The following is a 16,704-nucleotide window of genomic DNA, read 5'->3' as shown; positions in this document are numbered from 1 at the left end:
TGGGAGTGTCAGCATGACTCTGTGTTGGATGGTGAAGGTGGAAAATGTTACGAGTGTGTATGTGTATGTGCATATGTGTTTGTGTGCCATTTATTAATCTGCCTTTTACATGGTTTTTGGAATTTGTGCTAAGCTGGCCTTTTTGGTTTCATTTCTTGAGTGAGAAGGAGCTTAAGTGGTTTCTAGACTGGCATAAAAATGTGTTCACTTCTTTAAAGAGATCTTTTTTTACTTAAAATAAAGATGTGTGTGTGTGTGTGTGTGTGTGTGTGTGTGTGTGTGTGTATGATCCTTGCCCTGTGCCACACACGTGGAACCTGAAGGATAGCTCTTGGGAGTTGGTTCTGTGGGTTCTGCTGCCATGTGGGTCCTGGGGGTCAGGGATCAGACTCAGGCAGTTAGGTCTGTACCTCTGCACCTAAGTGCCTCTGCTGGCTTAAACCATCTCTTTAGCCTTGAAGTATTTTACTGGAATTAAAAGATTGCTTTGAAAGTGATCCAGAGAAATAGCAACCTCATCGTTTGCATGTGAGACTGGTGGTCGCATTAGGAATTTGCCTGTAGTCCCAAATGTCTGATTTTTCTGTTTAGAATCTGAAAATGTAGAGAAAAATGTAAACACTGGCTTTTTTTTCTCTTCCTAAATTTACCTTAAGGCGTGTACTATATTTTCTTTTTTGACACACAGTAGCTCTGGCTGGGACGTATGTGTTCTTGCCTCTGAAGTGCTGGGATAGCAACAAGTGTCATTGTGCTGTGTTTTAGTTGAAGTCAGTCAGAGGGAGTGTAGGATTCCTCCTTTGGCTGTTGTTTAGCTACTTTTGGGACATCTTTGTTACCTCTGTCACCTACCAATAGAAATTCCATTTGAGCAACGTGGTGTGGTGTAAAACTGTCTTGGACTACGAGGTAATGGCTGTGCTCTGTCCCTGTCTTTGCAAGGAACCTCATTGTAATGGTTGATGGTTGTTACTCTCCTGTTTAGGAACGTCTTTGAAGAGGTTCAAAGCTCATAGGGAGGTAGTAGCTATTTGTGTCCCTTATAGATAGCTTTGGCTTGGCAGTTTAGAAGCATTCTGTTCTAAGTTTTGGACTCTTTCTTTTCTAATTACACCTAATTGAACTTGGCAAAGCTAGCAGAGCAGTCACAGAAGCTTCTTGTGTGAATGCATGTAACACACATCACCTTTTGTCTAAATCACTTAAAACTGCCTGATGCTGCCACCATCCTAGCCCGCTTCCTCAAAGTTGGGTCTGCAGATACCGTGATTCTTCATTAAGAGGAGGCTATTGGGGGCAGCATTGGAGTTTGAGAAATGTTGTCAATGGTAGCAAACACTCAAGTGTGTCTTATTCTTAACTCGTTTGCATTTTTGCCATTAGTGTTTGTTCATTTCAGGTACTTCAGAAAATAGACCACCCATGCAAATTTGGCTAGCCATACACTTGCTTTTTACTTGTTTTTGTAGAACCCCGTTCGAAGTGGTTAAAACTCAGAGGGAGCAGGGGGCTGAGCCAGTGGTGTTAGCTGAGAGCAGAAAGTAGAGGTGACTGCAGAACTAGTCGGTCTCAAAAGCCTAGCATTTCCCCGTGAGTAAATCCCAGCCCTTGTGAGAAAAGAATGTGGCTGACACCCAGTGTCCCCTAATGTTCTAGTGACAACCACAGCCAAATCTACACCCAGTTTCCTTAGGATACTCTCTCATGACCCCATTTGTATCCCTGTTTTAGATGCTAAGACTGTAGGCATTTTATTAGTTATTTCTTAAGTTTGATCAAAAGCTTTCTGACTTAAAATGTAAATTATACAGTTTTGTCTTAAGATTTTGCATACTCTAAAAATGGGTGACCAGTATGAAGTGTCTTTGGATATGGTTATGGAATCTGTCTTCTGTGTGGATCATCATTTGAGTGCCTGCCTCAGCTGGGAGGAGACTTGATTCCCATAGAGCTTTGCCCTTTGAAACTGACCAAAGAAGCAGCCTGCCAAGATGCTCATACATGCAAAGACAGTGCAGTTGCATGGCATGCTCCAGCAGACTGGGGTTCTCAGCCAAGATAATCATTTTTGACTAATCAGAGCGCCCTTGGAGCACTATTTTCTGACTCACATTTGCAACTGGTGCCTGTTGTTCTGTCTTTTGTGCTGTGGTGACCACCAGCTCAGTTCACTGAGACTGTCGCTCGCTTTATTTCCTATAGCTTCTTTTGCCAGCTCCGATTATTCATTCTAGAACCCAGTGATAATCTGGGCATGGCAAGGAGGTTCTGCTTTTTTGTTGTTGTTGTTGTTGTTTAAATTTCTAGAATTCCAGGCTGTTAGGCTTGGTAGTGCACACCTTTAATCTAGTACTCGGTGGCAGAGGCAGGCAGATCTGAGTTCAAGTCCATCCTTGTCTACAAAGCGAGTTTCAGGAGAGCCAGGGTTACACAGAGAAACCCTGTCTTGAAAAACAAAAACCAAACAGTAATAATTAATAATATTTATTATGTAACATGTAAAATTATTATCTTTAATATATATTACACACAATAATTATTTAATATAATAATTATCGTAATTATTATCTTTCCAGGCTATGTTTATGATGTGTTTAACCTTGGGAAAGTTTTCCCACATCTTTTCAGGAGATCATTTTAAGGGTCGTAGGAGTAGCCACTGTATTTTTAGATCTCATTTTCATGTGACATTTGTTTTTTGTGTCATGGAAATATCTCTTTGTAGTCTAGGATCAAGGATAATATTTCATCGTTGGCTTGCCCAGATGGTGCTCTAGTATAATGTATGTCATTTTTCTTACCTGTGAAACACATTTGACCATATAGGACCTATTTTGGTAAGGATTAAGTGAAGTAGGATGTGTAAAATCAGTGATTCTCCAGCCCACAGTTATAGGTTGTAGGGGGCCATACTTGCTACCACAAACTTATTACTATAAATATTTCATTTCTGTCTTTCACTCACTACGCTGGGTCTCTCATAAGTTTGATGGGAGAGCTTTGTTGAATCTAAATTAGAGTTGGGAGCTAGGGAGATTGCTTAGCAGGTAAGAGCATTGGCTGCTCTCCCGGAGGACCCAGGTTAACTCACAACCATCTGTAACTCCAGTTTTGATGCCTTCTGGCCTCCACAGACACTGTATGCATGTGGTGTATAGACATTCATGCAGGCAAAACACCCATGCACATGCAAGTTAAAAAGACAATATTAAATGCAGTATTAAAAAAGACAGGGCACCAAGGAAAGATAGTCAAACTGTGAGCTTCTCAGAACAATTCCAGTGAAAACATTTTCTGGTCTTGGGTTGTGTGATGGACCACCTGGAAAAGAGTCTTGCTGTCAAGCCTTCCAGCTAGGCAGCTCAATCCCCAGGACCCACATCTAGAAGAACAAAACAATTCCCACAACAACTTAAAAAGTCCCACAGTCTCTTGTTTCCATGATTATGGGAAGGAGCTGTTCATTTTTTTCTTTTTCCAATTTGTAAGTTCAGAGTTAGTGGCACTCACGGAACATGTAAAACAGTAGGATGTAAAATTTGTAATAGTTACTTTTCTCCCGGCTATGAGCAAATGCCCTACAACAGGTAATGAAGGGGCAGGGAGGATTTGGGCTTAAGGTTGAGGTAATAACTGTTCATCATGACAGGGAACTCACTGCTGCAGGAGCTTAAGGTGGTTGCGTATACAGGACCCACTGTCAGGAAGTAGAAATGAGAGCTGGTCTCATCCTGATCTTTCCTTTCTCTTGAGTCCAGGACCCCAGCTCCTGGGATGGTGTCACCATAGTCAGGTTGAGTCCTCCTGCTCAGTTTAACTTTCCTAAGGACTCTTTCCTATACATACCGAGAGATGTGTTTTTACCATGACTTTAATCCTGCCATGCTGACAGTCAAGATTGACTACGTGCTCCTGTACGCTAAGTAAGCAGTCCGGATGACCTCTGTGCCCTCCACCTGGAAACAGTGTTAGTTAGCATTTACAGCCTGCCCTCGGTCTTTCCCTACTCAAGTGTGCTTTGGTTTTGGTGCCTGCTCTCTTGGTTATTGTCCTCTCAACGTCTTTCTCTTCAAGACAACAGTGAACTTAGTTCTTACTCAGGCTGTAGCGTCCGGATTGATTTGAAGCATTTCTGTTCTCTGTTTAATCAATGTGTTCTCTTGAACAGGATGAACTGACTGCTGTGAACGTAAAACAGGGTTTCAACAATCAGCCGGCCTTCACTGGAGACGAACACGGCTCTGCGAGAAACATTGTAATCAACCCCTCAAAGGTAATGATGATTGTTTCCCGTAACTCCTGAACAGGGGTGGTTGTGCTACCCTGGAGGTATGTATGTGCTATGTATGCCCCATTCCGCGTTCCAGGTTTCCTCCTGTTTGAAAACCAGGAAGCACACATGGTGTTGGCTGTCAGGCACTTCATTCCGTGACCACTGCTGTGTCCTTCTCCACCTTCTGCTTAGTTTTTATGGCTTTTGTGGATGCCTGTCTAGAAGAGCCTGGGCCAGGTTTGCACAGCTGCTGTTGTCTCGATCTGTTTCTGCTCAGACTATATTCAGGGCTTCTGTCAGGAAGAGCGCAGTGGTATCGCCCAGTTGTTGATTACACTAAGTCCAATCATTCAGTCACTGGGGTACCCAGTGCCTTCCTACTATTTCTGCTTCTTGGTAGTCTCTAGTTATTATCATTTTTATTAAACTCAGGACATGTGGATCCTGTGCATATGTCCTACCACTGAGCTGTACCAGAATCCCCTTGTAATGCTGTTTTGAAATCATATAAATAACCTAGACTTCTATAAATTTTACACAAAGGGTTATGATTTATTATCTTCGTTTTTCTTTCGGCTGCCCACATTTTCCGTTTTTGTTAAGTAGGGGCCCTTTAAACCCTGGTTAAGCATCCCCACCATTCTTACTGTCCTTGCAACATCTTCCAGGTTCGTCTTGTTCTGTCTGTGTCTGCCACTGGGTGCTTGGCATGCTCAGCCATTCTAGAGCATTGCTAGTTCCAGGCCCTTCCTGGAGAGAGAGGACGAACACTCTCTTGTCTTCTCCACCTACCAGCTGTACTTCACACGGTATTTCCTTTCCTCTTCCTGTTTGGTCTTTGTGTCTTCCTTTCCCTGAAGTGAGTCTTGTCCCCCACGGTGCCAGCAGAGTCTGCTCTGCGTCACAGCACACACACACACACACACACACACACACACACACACACACACACACACACACAAAATGTTTCTGAGTAGACTTGCTCGGTGTCATCACAACAGCCTAAGTTCTGTGCAATATTTATACCTTTTTTTCCAATACCTTTGTCCTTAGACCAACTTTCATTAAAAATGTATAGTCAGAGTTGGAGAGAAAGAGCCTAGGAGGAAGGGAAGGAAGGGGAAAGTGATAAGTTATATTTTAATTAAAAATGTAAAAAAATTATATTTAGAATATTATGTTCAGAAGTTTCTTGAATTAAATATCTTTTTCCATGAATCAATCTGATATTTAGATCAGAGTATTTTTGCTCATTTTCTTTTAGTGATTGATTTTTAAATTCTTTCTACATTATTCTTTGATATTAAAATATTTTTGCTCTCATGAAGTTAAATATATAGTTTCATATATACAAGAAAGAAATAAAAAGCACACGTCAATAGCTACAGTTCTTTTGGCTCACAAAACCACAGAAATAATTGGCTGCTAACTCATCAGTTTAAATGTTATTGCAAAAGTGTGAAAGGAAACAGGCAGTTTTGTATGTAGTTCCATTGACCGGGCACAGTGACATTTTAAAGTTTGTCTTTTGCGAACTTTATACACTTCTTGTTACAACTATGATTATGTATTTGTGGTTAATACACACACACACACACACACACACACACACACACACACACACACATCGATGTTTGCCACATCGCCCTCTTTTAGCGTGTAGATCTTGGGTAGTGCACACATTCACAGTGCTGTATAACCATCACCCTACTGCCTGTCCCCAGAACATTTTCATCTTTCTTAAGTGATCTACTGCCGTGCCCCACCTGGCTTGGTCCAGGTCATCTGAATGGGGCAACTTGGGAAAGAAGAAACAGCGTACATTGAAGAAATGACAGGGGCACTTACAGAAAAGCCGGGATCAGGTGAGCTGTGCCGGCTTTGATGGAGGGCACCTCCGGCATCCTGGAAATTGTGCGGTTTTTTTTTTTTTTTTTTTTTTTTTTTTTCTTTCCGAGACAGGGTTTCTCTGCAGCTTTTTTTTAGAGCCTGTCCTGGAACTAGCTCTTGTAGACCAGGCTGGCCTCGAACTCACAAAGATCCGCCTGCCTCTGCCTCCCGAGTGCTGGGATTAAAGGCGTGCGCCACCACCGCCCGGCTTAATTCTGCGTTTTGTTATGTACAGCACAAGCAGAATGGGCTGGCCAGTCAGGACAGTAGCTCTCTCTAGTCGGACAGTTTCCGTCTACACACAAACATCTGGGAGGAGGCAACTACCGCCTGCTTTCTGCACACGTTGTTCGCATATCCTTACAAGCTTTGTCTTCATAAAAACTGAGGCCTTGCCTCAGACAGAAAGGAGAGATCTGTTTCTAGGAGTTTGTCCTCTGACATCCGCATGCTCTGGAATGGATGTGCCTGAAGCCCCTCCCCTTCTCTTTTTCTCTTATACATTCAAATATAATAAAATTAAAATGATAAAATAAAAGGCTGTTGTCAAATGTGGGCTTGGGTTTCAGTTTGTGGATTTTGGTTGGGTACTCAGAGTTTAGTGCATTTCAGAGAGTAGAACTTTTTAAATGTGTTAACGAGCTGCTCAATTCTTGGTTTCTAGTGTCAATTTTTATGTTAATTTAAGTAACCAAGTTGACAAAATTAACACTTACTTCAATTTGGACCACTTTTTCTGTGAGATCTCTTCAAAGACATAATATTCCTTATGTGAATTTGATTTCATTAGCATGAAATGCTTGTATCTTAGTGCTTAACACTTGACCTTTCCCGTGCTCTTATCAAAGGAGCTATTATCTGAATACTTCATGGCAGATAAAAACAAGTGTTGAGTTAACCTTACGCTTTCTTTGAAAGAATATAATTGGCATTAGACCTTTTGAAGGGTGATATGATCGTATAATTAAAACTGTGGAATCCTGCCATCCAAATTATCGAAATTGCCCTATACCTGCCCGTAACAAATGGGAAAGGTGTTCACTTTAACAGGATTCTTAACACTGAGGTTTACAACCGCTGCTCCAGGTACCCGTTGATCCTCTCTTGGTTAAGTAAAGGACAGCATACCCAGGCAGAACGCGAATGTGTAGCTGAACACGTAAATGGATTCCACGCATAAGTACACTCATTCTGACTGCGCGTTGCGAGCCCAATATGCCAGACAGGAGAACAGAAGCCTGTGTTTGCTTGTGTCTGTTCATGTAACAGAGGAGAGGGCTGCACAACCAGCTAATCAAGTTGGTTACTTGGAGGTAGGAATGAGGTTTAGAGGATGGGGCTTTAAAAATACGTATCATCTGATTTTTGAATACTGTAAATATATTGTTCTTAAAACTTAGTACTCGAGCTGGTTGGTGGCAAACCTGTAATCCCAGCGCTGGGAAGCTCATGGGGGCAATACTCCAGGCCAGCATGAGACCAATCCTGAAACATTTATTAACGTGACATTGTTTTCACATTTTTTTTTGGAGCCCTAATGTGCATTTCTCCTGTCTTATTTACTTAGGAATTTTGACTTTGCTTACAGTATGAACCTGTTTACAAGATTCACTAAGGAGAATTATAAAACACTTAGATTCAGTTTTTTCCCCATTATTAAGAGGGTACATTGACTCCTTAGAGTAATTTTCTCTCTTCATTTTTACACCCTTGTTCATTACGATTAACATACCTAGACATAGTGGCAACTTAGAGGTCTCTTTACTATGCAGTAGTATATACTCTTAGTTGTTTAGTGCCCTTGGTAGAAAGATCAAAGTCAGTTGAGAAATTTAAAATCTTAACAATTTCTCACTAGTGACTGCTTTACAGCCAACTGGTCGTGCTTCTTCTTAGTTTATCCACAGAAAGTTCTAGAAACATTTGCTTTAAACAGAAAAACTTCAGTGAATTTGTTTGAAAACCTAAATCCCATATCTGTATATCTGCTTACTCTAGTATTTGCTAGTCTTTATGCTATTCCTGTGAAGAGACACCAGGACTAAGGTAGCCAGTACAAAAGAAAGCATTTAATTGGAGCTGCTTGCAGCTCAGAGGTGAAGTCCCTTTTCATCATGGCAGGGAACATGGTGGCGTGCAGGCAAGCACTGAGAGGTAACTTTGAGCTCCATCATGATCCATCGTCAGAGAGAGAGAGAGAGAGAGAGAGACAGAGAGAGACAGAGAGAGACAGAGACAGACAGACAGACACACACACACAGAGACAGAGAAGAGAGAGACAGAGAGACTCAGGGCTTGGCATGGGCTTTTTGTCTTCAAAGCCCACCTTCAGTGTCAAACTTCCTCCAGCAAGGCCACACCTCCTAATCCTAATCTTTTCAAATAGTGCCCCTTCCTGGTGACCAAGCACTCAAATATATGAATCTCTGGAGGTATTCTTTTTCAAACCACCACAATTTTTATTAGCACTTTCCGGTTCAGGGAATTTCTATTCATATTAAACAAAAATTTGTACCAACGTTTTGTCCTGACGATAAACCTGATGAACGGCCCCAGTCAAACTGGGTCAGGTCAGACTACTCATGGGACTTACCTCCAACTTTGAACTACGGTGGGACGCTTACTTTTGGGTTTTTCCAGAGTAGTGCTCTTATCTCACTTTGGTTGCCACTGCTGGCCAAGGGTCTTTTTAGAAATTGTTTGCATCATGTGATTGAAAGATCCTCAAGAAACAAACGTGATACTTTTTGGATTCTTGAAAACTCTCAGCAGGTTTCCTGTAGGTTGACTGAATCTCTTCTCTTCTTGCTCCTGTCCTGCCCTTGGCCATCTCCCCTTTTGCTCCCTGCTCCTCTCCCCACCTCAGTGCTCTTTGCCCATCCCATACTACAGGTAACATGAGATTATAAAATAACTGGCAGAAGCCAGCTTCTCTGCCCTGTCGTATTCCGTTTTAGTGACCCTCCCTTCCTTGTCTTCTCGTGTTTATAAAATTGGCAGTGCAGTCAAAATGCCGAGCACCTAATTTAGCTCTGCCTTCTGCAATTTTCCTTTTAAATAAATGTCTCTAGGTTCTTTAAGAAAGCAACATCAAGTGTTAACATCAGAACTCCTTTCTGAAAGCACGGGCTATTAATTAAGATGAAGCAAGGAAGGGAATACTCACCTTCATTCTCGTTTCCCAACTGTTTGGGGTCAGTGGGACAAATCTGCTGCCTGAGTTTTGCGTTGTGTTACCGGACAGAAGTTACACCATTGGGCTTCAGGACGTACTGTATGGAAATCATGGTTTGGGGCTTCTAAAATTTAAGTTTTCATTTTGTTCTCTGATGGACTGTGTAAAGATTTTAGTGGAAGCAATGAAGATAAGGTATGCACTATTAAGATCGTTGCACATTGTCTTTAAATCCTGTCTTGTCTCCGTTTCTCCCTGTAGATCGGCGCATACTTCAGCAGCATATTGGCTGAGAAACTAAAGCTTAACACTTTCCAGGACACCGGAAAGAAGAAACCCCAAGTTAACGCTAAAGACAATTACTGGATGGTCACTGCTCGGTCTCAGAGCGCAATTCATAGTTGGTTCTCTGACTTAGCAGGAAATAAACCACTTGCTATTCTGGCGAAAAAGGTATCAAGTATTTTCTTCCATTGTTACAATTACCTTGTGATAAACAAAGTTGTTTGACGTAGTGTTCACATGTCCGTTCATCTTTCCCTTACTCTTTTATAGACTGAAGGCCCAGTTGCAGGTGCACATGGCCAGATATCTCTGTTCGTATGTCCTCCCCTCTATATTTTGATTACATGAGGTGCTCAGGGCAACTGAAAACCTAAAGGCCCTGCACAGAGGCAGTTTAGGTGGACTTAGATAAGTGAGCAGTGAGGCTTCATTTCTCTCTCATTACACTTTTAGTTTTCTTTGATCAAGATGTCCATGATATGATAAAAAGATTCCTATCAAATAGCCATCCCAGCTAGGAGCATAATCCCAGGCTTCTGTCTATAATTCCAGTACTTGGGGAGTTACACACACACACACACACACACACACACACACACACTGTATGTTTGTTTTTGAAAGCAACTCTTTGAAAATAGTACCTGCATCCTCCATTGGCTTTATTTTGCTATAATATCTTGACACTACACATGCCTCAGATAGATAGATAGATATATAGATAGATAGATAGATAGATAGATAGATAGATAGATAGATAGATGATAGAAATGAAAGGCACCTGCAGTCTTTGAAGAACACTTGTTTAAGTGTGACCAACTCTTCCTACAGAGTTAGTGCCACTGTCTCAACCTGGCTCAACCATGGAGCTGGAGGTCTTCTTCCCCAGTGTTAACATCTGTCCGTGGTCTCACTGTGGCCCATGGACTGATTGTCTCTGAAGGCCATTTAAGCCAGAGAGCATCCTGCAGAGTTTGATGGGTTCTGAACACCGATTCATAGCCTCTCTCTGCGCTGTCAGATGGGTGTTCTTTAAAGTTTCCCTTTGTTACAAGCTCTAAGAATACTGTTTGGATGCTTTCTTAAGGTGAATATTGGTAAGGAGTTGGTTTCTGTGCTTTAAGGGTGTAGGGGTCTCTTATCTTTTAAGAGGGACGGACATAAGTCATGGTGTGCTGTATTAGCCATTGTTCTTCTTTCTTTATTAGGAGCTGCCTCTGGCCATGTCAGGTGTCCCTCAGGTAAGCCCTGCCATTACTTCTTTGCAAACATAGACATGTTCTTTATAACACATTGACTGTCATGGATTCATGTCTTAGGCATTCCAGGAGTCCTTCTCCTCCTCTTCTCAGAATTTCATCCTTTTGAGATGGCAAAGGCTCTTATAGATTTGGGCATAGGACCAAATTTTCTACATGGTCTCTTGTTCAACTACTTAGTTAATTTCTGATGTTTACATGGAAGAAGGGGTAAGGCAGGAAACAGTGCTGTGACCTGGAGTCATCTTCCAGTTCTTCCCCAGCTTTGAGAATACCTTTCTCTATGGAACGGATCATGTTTCCAGCATGGATTTCCATTAGTATAAAGTTACACCTTACTCTAGAGGGGCCTGTAAGGACTTTTAGTTCAGTCCACCATTACTTGATTTGGAAAAGGAAAATTCAGGCAACCAGGGATACTCTTCTAACTCTTGAACAGTTGTTTAGTTCTTGTTTATGAGCACGCCCTTGGCTCCTGTGGTCCGAATTCCTTTTTGATCTGGTCCTGAAGAGATAATGGAAGATACCTATGGTGGCGAACATCCAAGGGCAGACGTGGTAGTGATGAGTAGCCTTGTTCTCATGCAAGAAGCACACACTTAGCATCTCAATTTCTTTTGCGGCTCTAGATTGATTTAGAAACTAAAAGACTGCCCAGTGATTGCCTAGGTTCAATGTCAAGTTGATGTCATGTGTTTTCCTTAAAAAAAAAAAAAACAAAACAAAACAAAAAAAACTATCACTGTAAAAAAAAAAATCACTGGAAAAAATCATTTCCTTCCCCAAATAGGTCCGAACTATAGATTGGACAAAACCATCATACATATCTTTTCACTTAATCAGCTAACTTTCTTTCTTTCTTTCTTTTTTTTCGAGACAGGTTTTCTCTGCAGCTTTAGAGCCTGTCCTGGAGCTAGCTCTTGTAGACCAGGATGGTCTCGAACTCACAGAGATCTGCCTGCCTCTGCCTCCCGAGTGCTGGGATTAAAGGTGTGCGCCACCACTGCCCGGCTTATCAGCTAACTTTCTTCACATCTGTTTGTTTGGATATTGAAGCCCTGACTTGACTCAACTCAGGGTTTTGCCATTTTGTCCTGTTGCTCAGTTTTCTATGCTATTTTGTCTAAACACTTGAAATTTTCAATTGTTTGCGTTTTTCCCATTCAACATTTGCCGTTTAAATAATCCTTTGGCCATCTCTGAAAGATACAGTTATCAAGACTCTCTGGAGTTGCTAACTTTTACTTTGCATTTATCTGTGGTTTTAGGCTCTGCTCTTACATCTTTTTGGTGTCTGTGAATGAGATACAGCATGCCCTGAGCTGATACAATTTAAGCCACTGGTTCCGTATTTTATGTTCTAGTGAAAAGCGTCAGGTCTTGAGCTGAACGTTTGACCCTGTGTTTTGCTTGTCTCTGTCTTAAATGATAGTAAACACAGAGACCTTGTTCCACAGAAGGTGTGCCTTGTATTCTAAACTTGCAGGGTGTTTTCTTTTTAAAATGTACCACTGTGTTATGTAGATAAGATGCTTTACAGATTTAGCCCGTATGTCTTTTGCCTCCTGTCATGTTTGTGCAGTGTGGCTTTCTGTGTCATGGTGATGATGTTCTAAATTCAGTACTTAAGGCAGCAGGTGTAACTGGTCAGAAAGTTTTCAGTTTTCTTTAAACACAGTGTAGACACGCTATACCCCATTGCCCAAGGCAGGCAAGTGTTCCTCCAGCATTGGAACAGCTTGGTGTTTCTTTGGAAAGCCTAACTGAAATAGCTTGGTTTTAGGGGATATATATATATATATATATATATATATATATATATATATATATATATTTATCAATCAAAGCTATTAGAAAAATGCTATGCTCTATGAATTGGCAGGTTTGAAGCCTTGACTTTGCAACCCAAATTTAAGAATGATTTTGGGGGTAGAGAGATCAGGTTTCTTGATATCCAAGGCAGGGTTCCAGTGTCTTCTTTTGAAAGGGCCAAATCCATGACATGAAAACACGTGGGCTGGTGTAGAGAAATAACTAATCTGGTGACAAAAATCCTCCTTGCTGTAGTTTTTATGCCCATGTTTAAAAAAAATTAGAATACCTGCTTTGTGAGATGCATAGGATTGGTATTATCAAAATTCATAAATGGCTGGACAATGGTGGGCTTGACTGGCAAAACCTAGGGAAGTGTTACAGAAGTAGTCACCCTGCTATGGCTGCGGAGTGTGTGCTCCTTACAGTTTTACTAGTCCCATCCCGCTGCATTGTAACAAATGTCCTCTTGTTGACTTTTGTTGTCATATTCATAAATTAAATAAATTACATAGAATAGCAGAATGTTTACAGAGTATTTATGAGGTATTCTGGAAGAATGAATTAACTCTTTCAAACTCTTCACTGGTATATTGGGATACTAATTTGCTGAATTGTACCTTTGTGGTCTTGAAGAAATAATTAACAGCCTCAAGTGTCTACTTCAGCCAGCGAATTAATTGCTCAGCTATTGTAGCTCAGTGTGTATTAGGCGGATTCACTGATCCATCATCTTAGACTCTACTTAATACTTTGGGCTAAAGATACTTTTCAGATAGTTTCTGGAAATGGTTGCGTTTATGAAATGTTGCAGTTCGCCCCATACAGAAAAGTGTCCCCAGATAAAATGTAGGATGGTGACAAAGCCTAGCCGAACTGTCCGTCTGATTTTGGGATAAATCATTTGGAAGAGCATCATGGAATTATTTAATAACTTTCTTCATCTGGAAATGCGACACGATTTTGTTTTATAAATAAGAAAGCACAGCTGATAACCATTTATCCATGTGCTAAACATAATTTTGATTTCTGTTTCTTAGTGAAAATTGGCTTAAAATTTCTTCCCCCTTTTAATACCACATGCACTGTTTGAAAATGCATCCAACAGTCTTTCTTATAGCAGCATCTAACTTCCAGCCCTTTCCTTGCTCCCTTCTCTGTAAGTTCGCCTAGCAATGCTATCGTGTCTGATTGTTATATGCTATTTCTTTCTAGGTCCCCATCCTTAGTAAAAAAGAGGATGTCTTTGCATATTTAGCTAAGTATTCTGTGCCAATGGTTCGAGCAACGTGGCTGATCAAGATGACTTGTGCCTATTATTCTGCTATTTCTGAAGCTAAAATTAAGAAGCGCCAGGCTCCAGATCCCAATTTGGGTAAGTGAGACAGTGTGCCGCGTTTCCATCTCCCTGGCGATTCTTCAAGTGATTGTCCCCTGCACCCTCTGAGAACTCAGCGCCCCTCACGGTGCGCGCTGAGGAAGTCTAGGGTGCAGCTGACAGCTACTCTCTCCTCACTCAGCATATCCTATTGATGTCCCCATGATTTCGCCCATGTTGATCTCTGCACAACTCAGCTGTGGAGGTGCTGGGCAGACTGTCATCTCTTGTCTGGGCAAAAGCATCCCCCGACTGGCTTTCCTTCATGGTTTTACTCCAATTTAGCAAGCCTTATGCATGTTGGTTACTCCTTCCTACCCTTTGTTCACTGCCTCTTTTCTGGTCAGTAACACTGCCTTTCTTTGCCTGTGTCATGACAGTTGATGCTAGTTAATCTTGCTAACACAGCTTTCCACATTGTAGCCAGAATGATCCTGTTAGGACAGAAATCACACCACTCCTGCGCTTAGAATCCTTTCATGAACAACTGTCCTACTCACCCGCCTCCTCCCTTGGCCAACACCAGCAGCCTGAATGCTTTTTCTGACTTTAAACCTTGACCTTAAACAGGTCGGCACTGTTCTCCTTCCTTGCCGTAGATGCCCAAGTGTGTGTCCATTGGCTCCACCATGGTATTGCTCAGTGAATCCCGGGACCTCTCTGGCTAAAATTGCTGTTGCCTTGATCTTTGTTTGATTAACAGTTGTTAATGCTGCCCTTTACATTAGCTTATTGGTTATCTGTATCCATCTATCCCAACTAGATAGTAAGGCTGCATGGTCAGCTTTGATTTGTTCAGGATTGGATTTCTTCTTGATTTTTTTTTTTCAGTGCTGGTCTCTCAGGATAGTGCTTGGTATACAGAAGTTGTTCAGTAATTTTTAAAATAAATGAATAACTAGGCCTGAAGCATTTATGTTTGTATGTATGATGTCATTTTTTGTGTATATATGTTTGAAAATTTTCTCTATGCCAGGTGGTGGTTGCACACACCTTTAATCCCAGTGTATGGAAGGCAGAAGTAGGTGGATCTCTGTGAGTTCAAGGCCAGTCTTGTCTACAGAGTGAGTTTCAGGACAACCAGGGCTGTTACACAGAGAAACCCTGTTTCGGAAAAAAAAAAAATCCTTTTCCCAGTTCTGTTTGAGGGCCATGCCACTGGGGCCATGCTGATCTGGGTGGGCTGTGCTGCCACCCAGGGCCATGTGCCATTCAGCCATGGGTTGTTGCCTAGGGCCGTGTCTGGGTCCATGACCCAGCTTTAGCCAGGGCCTGAGTTGATATCCATGGCGTTTGTTACCATGGAGGGCTATGCAGATGCCTGGGGTCTGGACAACCATCTGAGACCAGGTTGGTTTCTTGATGCTGCTGGGGCTGGACTGATCTGGGTGGCCCGTGCTGCCAAGGACCAGCCATATCTGGGACTGTGTACCCACTGTAGCTGGGGTCTGTGATGATGTCCATGGCCTGTATTGCCACAGGGGATCATAAGAACTATGTATGTTAAAATAAAGGACCATGCTGAGTTGGCCCTGCCAATCACTGGCTCTGGATATCTGGCTTTGCCCCTCACTGGACCCGTACAGCAAGAGAACTGGTCCAGACCCCATAGGAGAGCTGGTACCAACACTCGAAAAAGAAGGTATTCCCACCACCAGCATGGGTGTGAAAGAACTGACCCTGATGGCATGGGCCTAGGAAAGCTGGTTCTGCCCCTTGCCTGATGGGGGGGGATGGTCCCAGTGGTTCAAACTGACTAACTCAGCTACTACCCAGACCCACACCTTGGGTCTTGGGTTGGCACACCCTAGCATCTCCCCTGTGTATGACCTGCTGGAGCATGTGAGGGGACTGATCCTGTAGAATAATAACTTTAGGATTCCCATGACTGAGGGCAAGAGCAGAATATCTGAGAGGAGTTTTGATGAGAGTTCATTGATGATGTCCCAGAGGCCTTGAACCAGACCAAATGACTCATTACAATGGACATTTTGTGGGTGGGTTGGGTTGGGCAAAAGGATATATACTGTATGCCGTACCATAGTGCCCAGTGACACTAGGATGAATGATGAGGTGTTGCAAAGGTGGAGGAGCGAGATGTATTGTTTACTTTCATTTGGGACAGCCTGCTCACAAATAATGACAAGAAGACTTCTTATTAATTATGAAAGCTTGGCCTTTTAACTTAGGCTTCTCCCCCATTAGCTCTTATATAACTTAATTAACCTGTTTGTATTCATCTATGTCCTGTCATGTTACTTTTTTACATCTCCTCCATTCTGTGTGTCTGACTTGGTTCATGTCTTATTGGAGTCTCCATGCACCTAGATCCATCTCTTCTCTCTCCCTGGAAATCTCGTCTGTCCTCTCCTGTCTAGCCATTGGTCATTTAGCTGTTTATTAAACCAGTCAGAAGGCAGCTTGACAAAGACACTTATTTCACAGTATACAAGAAGTTTTTTTTCTTTTTTTTATTTAAAAAATTTCCATCTCCTCAACTCTTCCTCCCCCTTCCCTCCCTTCCCCTCCCCTCCCCCATACCCTCCCTCCCTCCCTCCCTTTTCAGGCCAAGTAGCCATCGGGGTTCCCTACTCTATGTTAAGACCAAGGTCCTCCCAACTCCCCCCAGGTCCAG

General features: G+C 42.2%; 1 protein-coding gene across 1 annotated transcript in view; it reads left to right on the top strand.

Annotated features, from left to right (window-relative positions):
• Med12l (mediator complex subunit 12L) overlaps positions 1-16,704 on the top strand; it is a 304,160-nt gene that overhangs the window by 22,692 nt on the left and 264,764 nt on the right. Inside the window, exons 2-4 of the mRNA XM_038347254.1 lie at positions 4,169-4,273; positions 9,600-9,791; positions 13,907-14,066. Coding sequence (XP_038203182.1) covers positions 4,169-4,273; positions 9,600-9,791; positions 13,907-14,066 — 457 coding nt within the window. The remainder of the gene's footprint in view (positions 1-4,168; positions 4,274-9,599; positions 9,792-13,906; positions 14,067-16,704) is intronic.

The sequence above is a fragment of the Arvicola amphibius genome, chromosome 11, assembly GCF_903992535.2.
Source record: "Arvicola amphibius chromosome 11, mArvAmp1.2, whole genome shotgun sequence".
NCBI classification, from domain to species: Eukaryota; Metazoa; Chordata; class Mammalia; order Rodentia; family Cricetidae; genus Arvicola; species Arvicola amphibius.
Note: the sequence above shows the minus strand (reverse complement) of the source record. Positions and strands in the feature narration are given on the sequence as shown.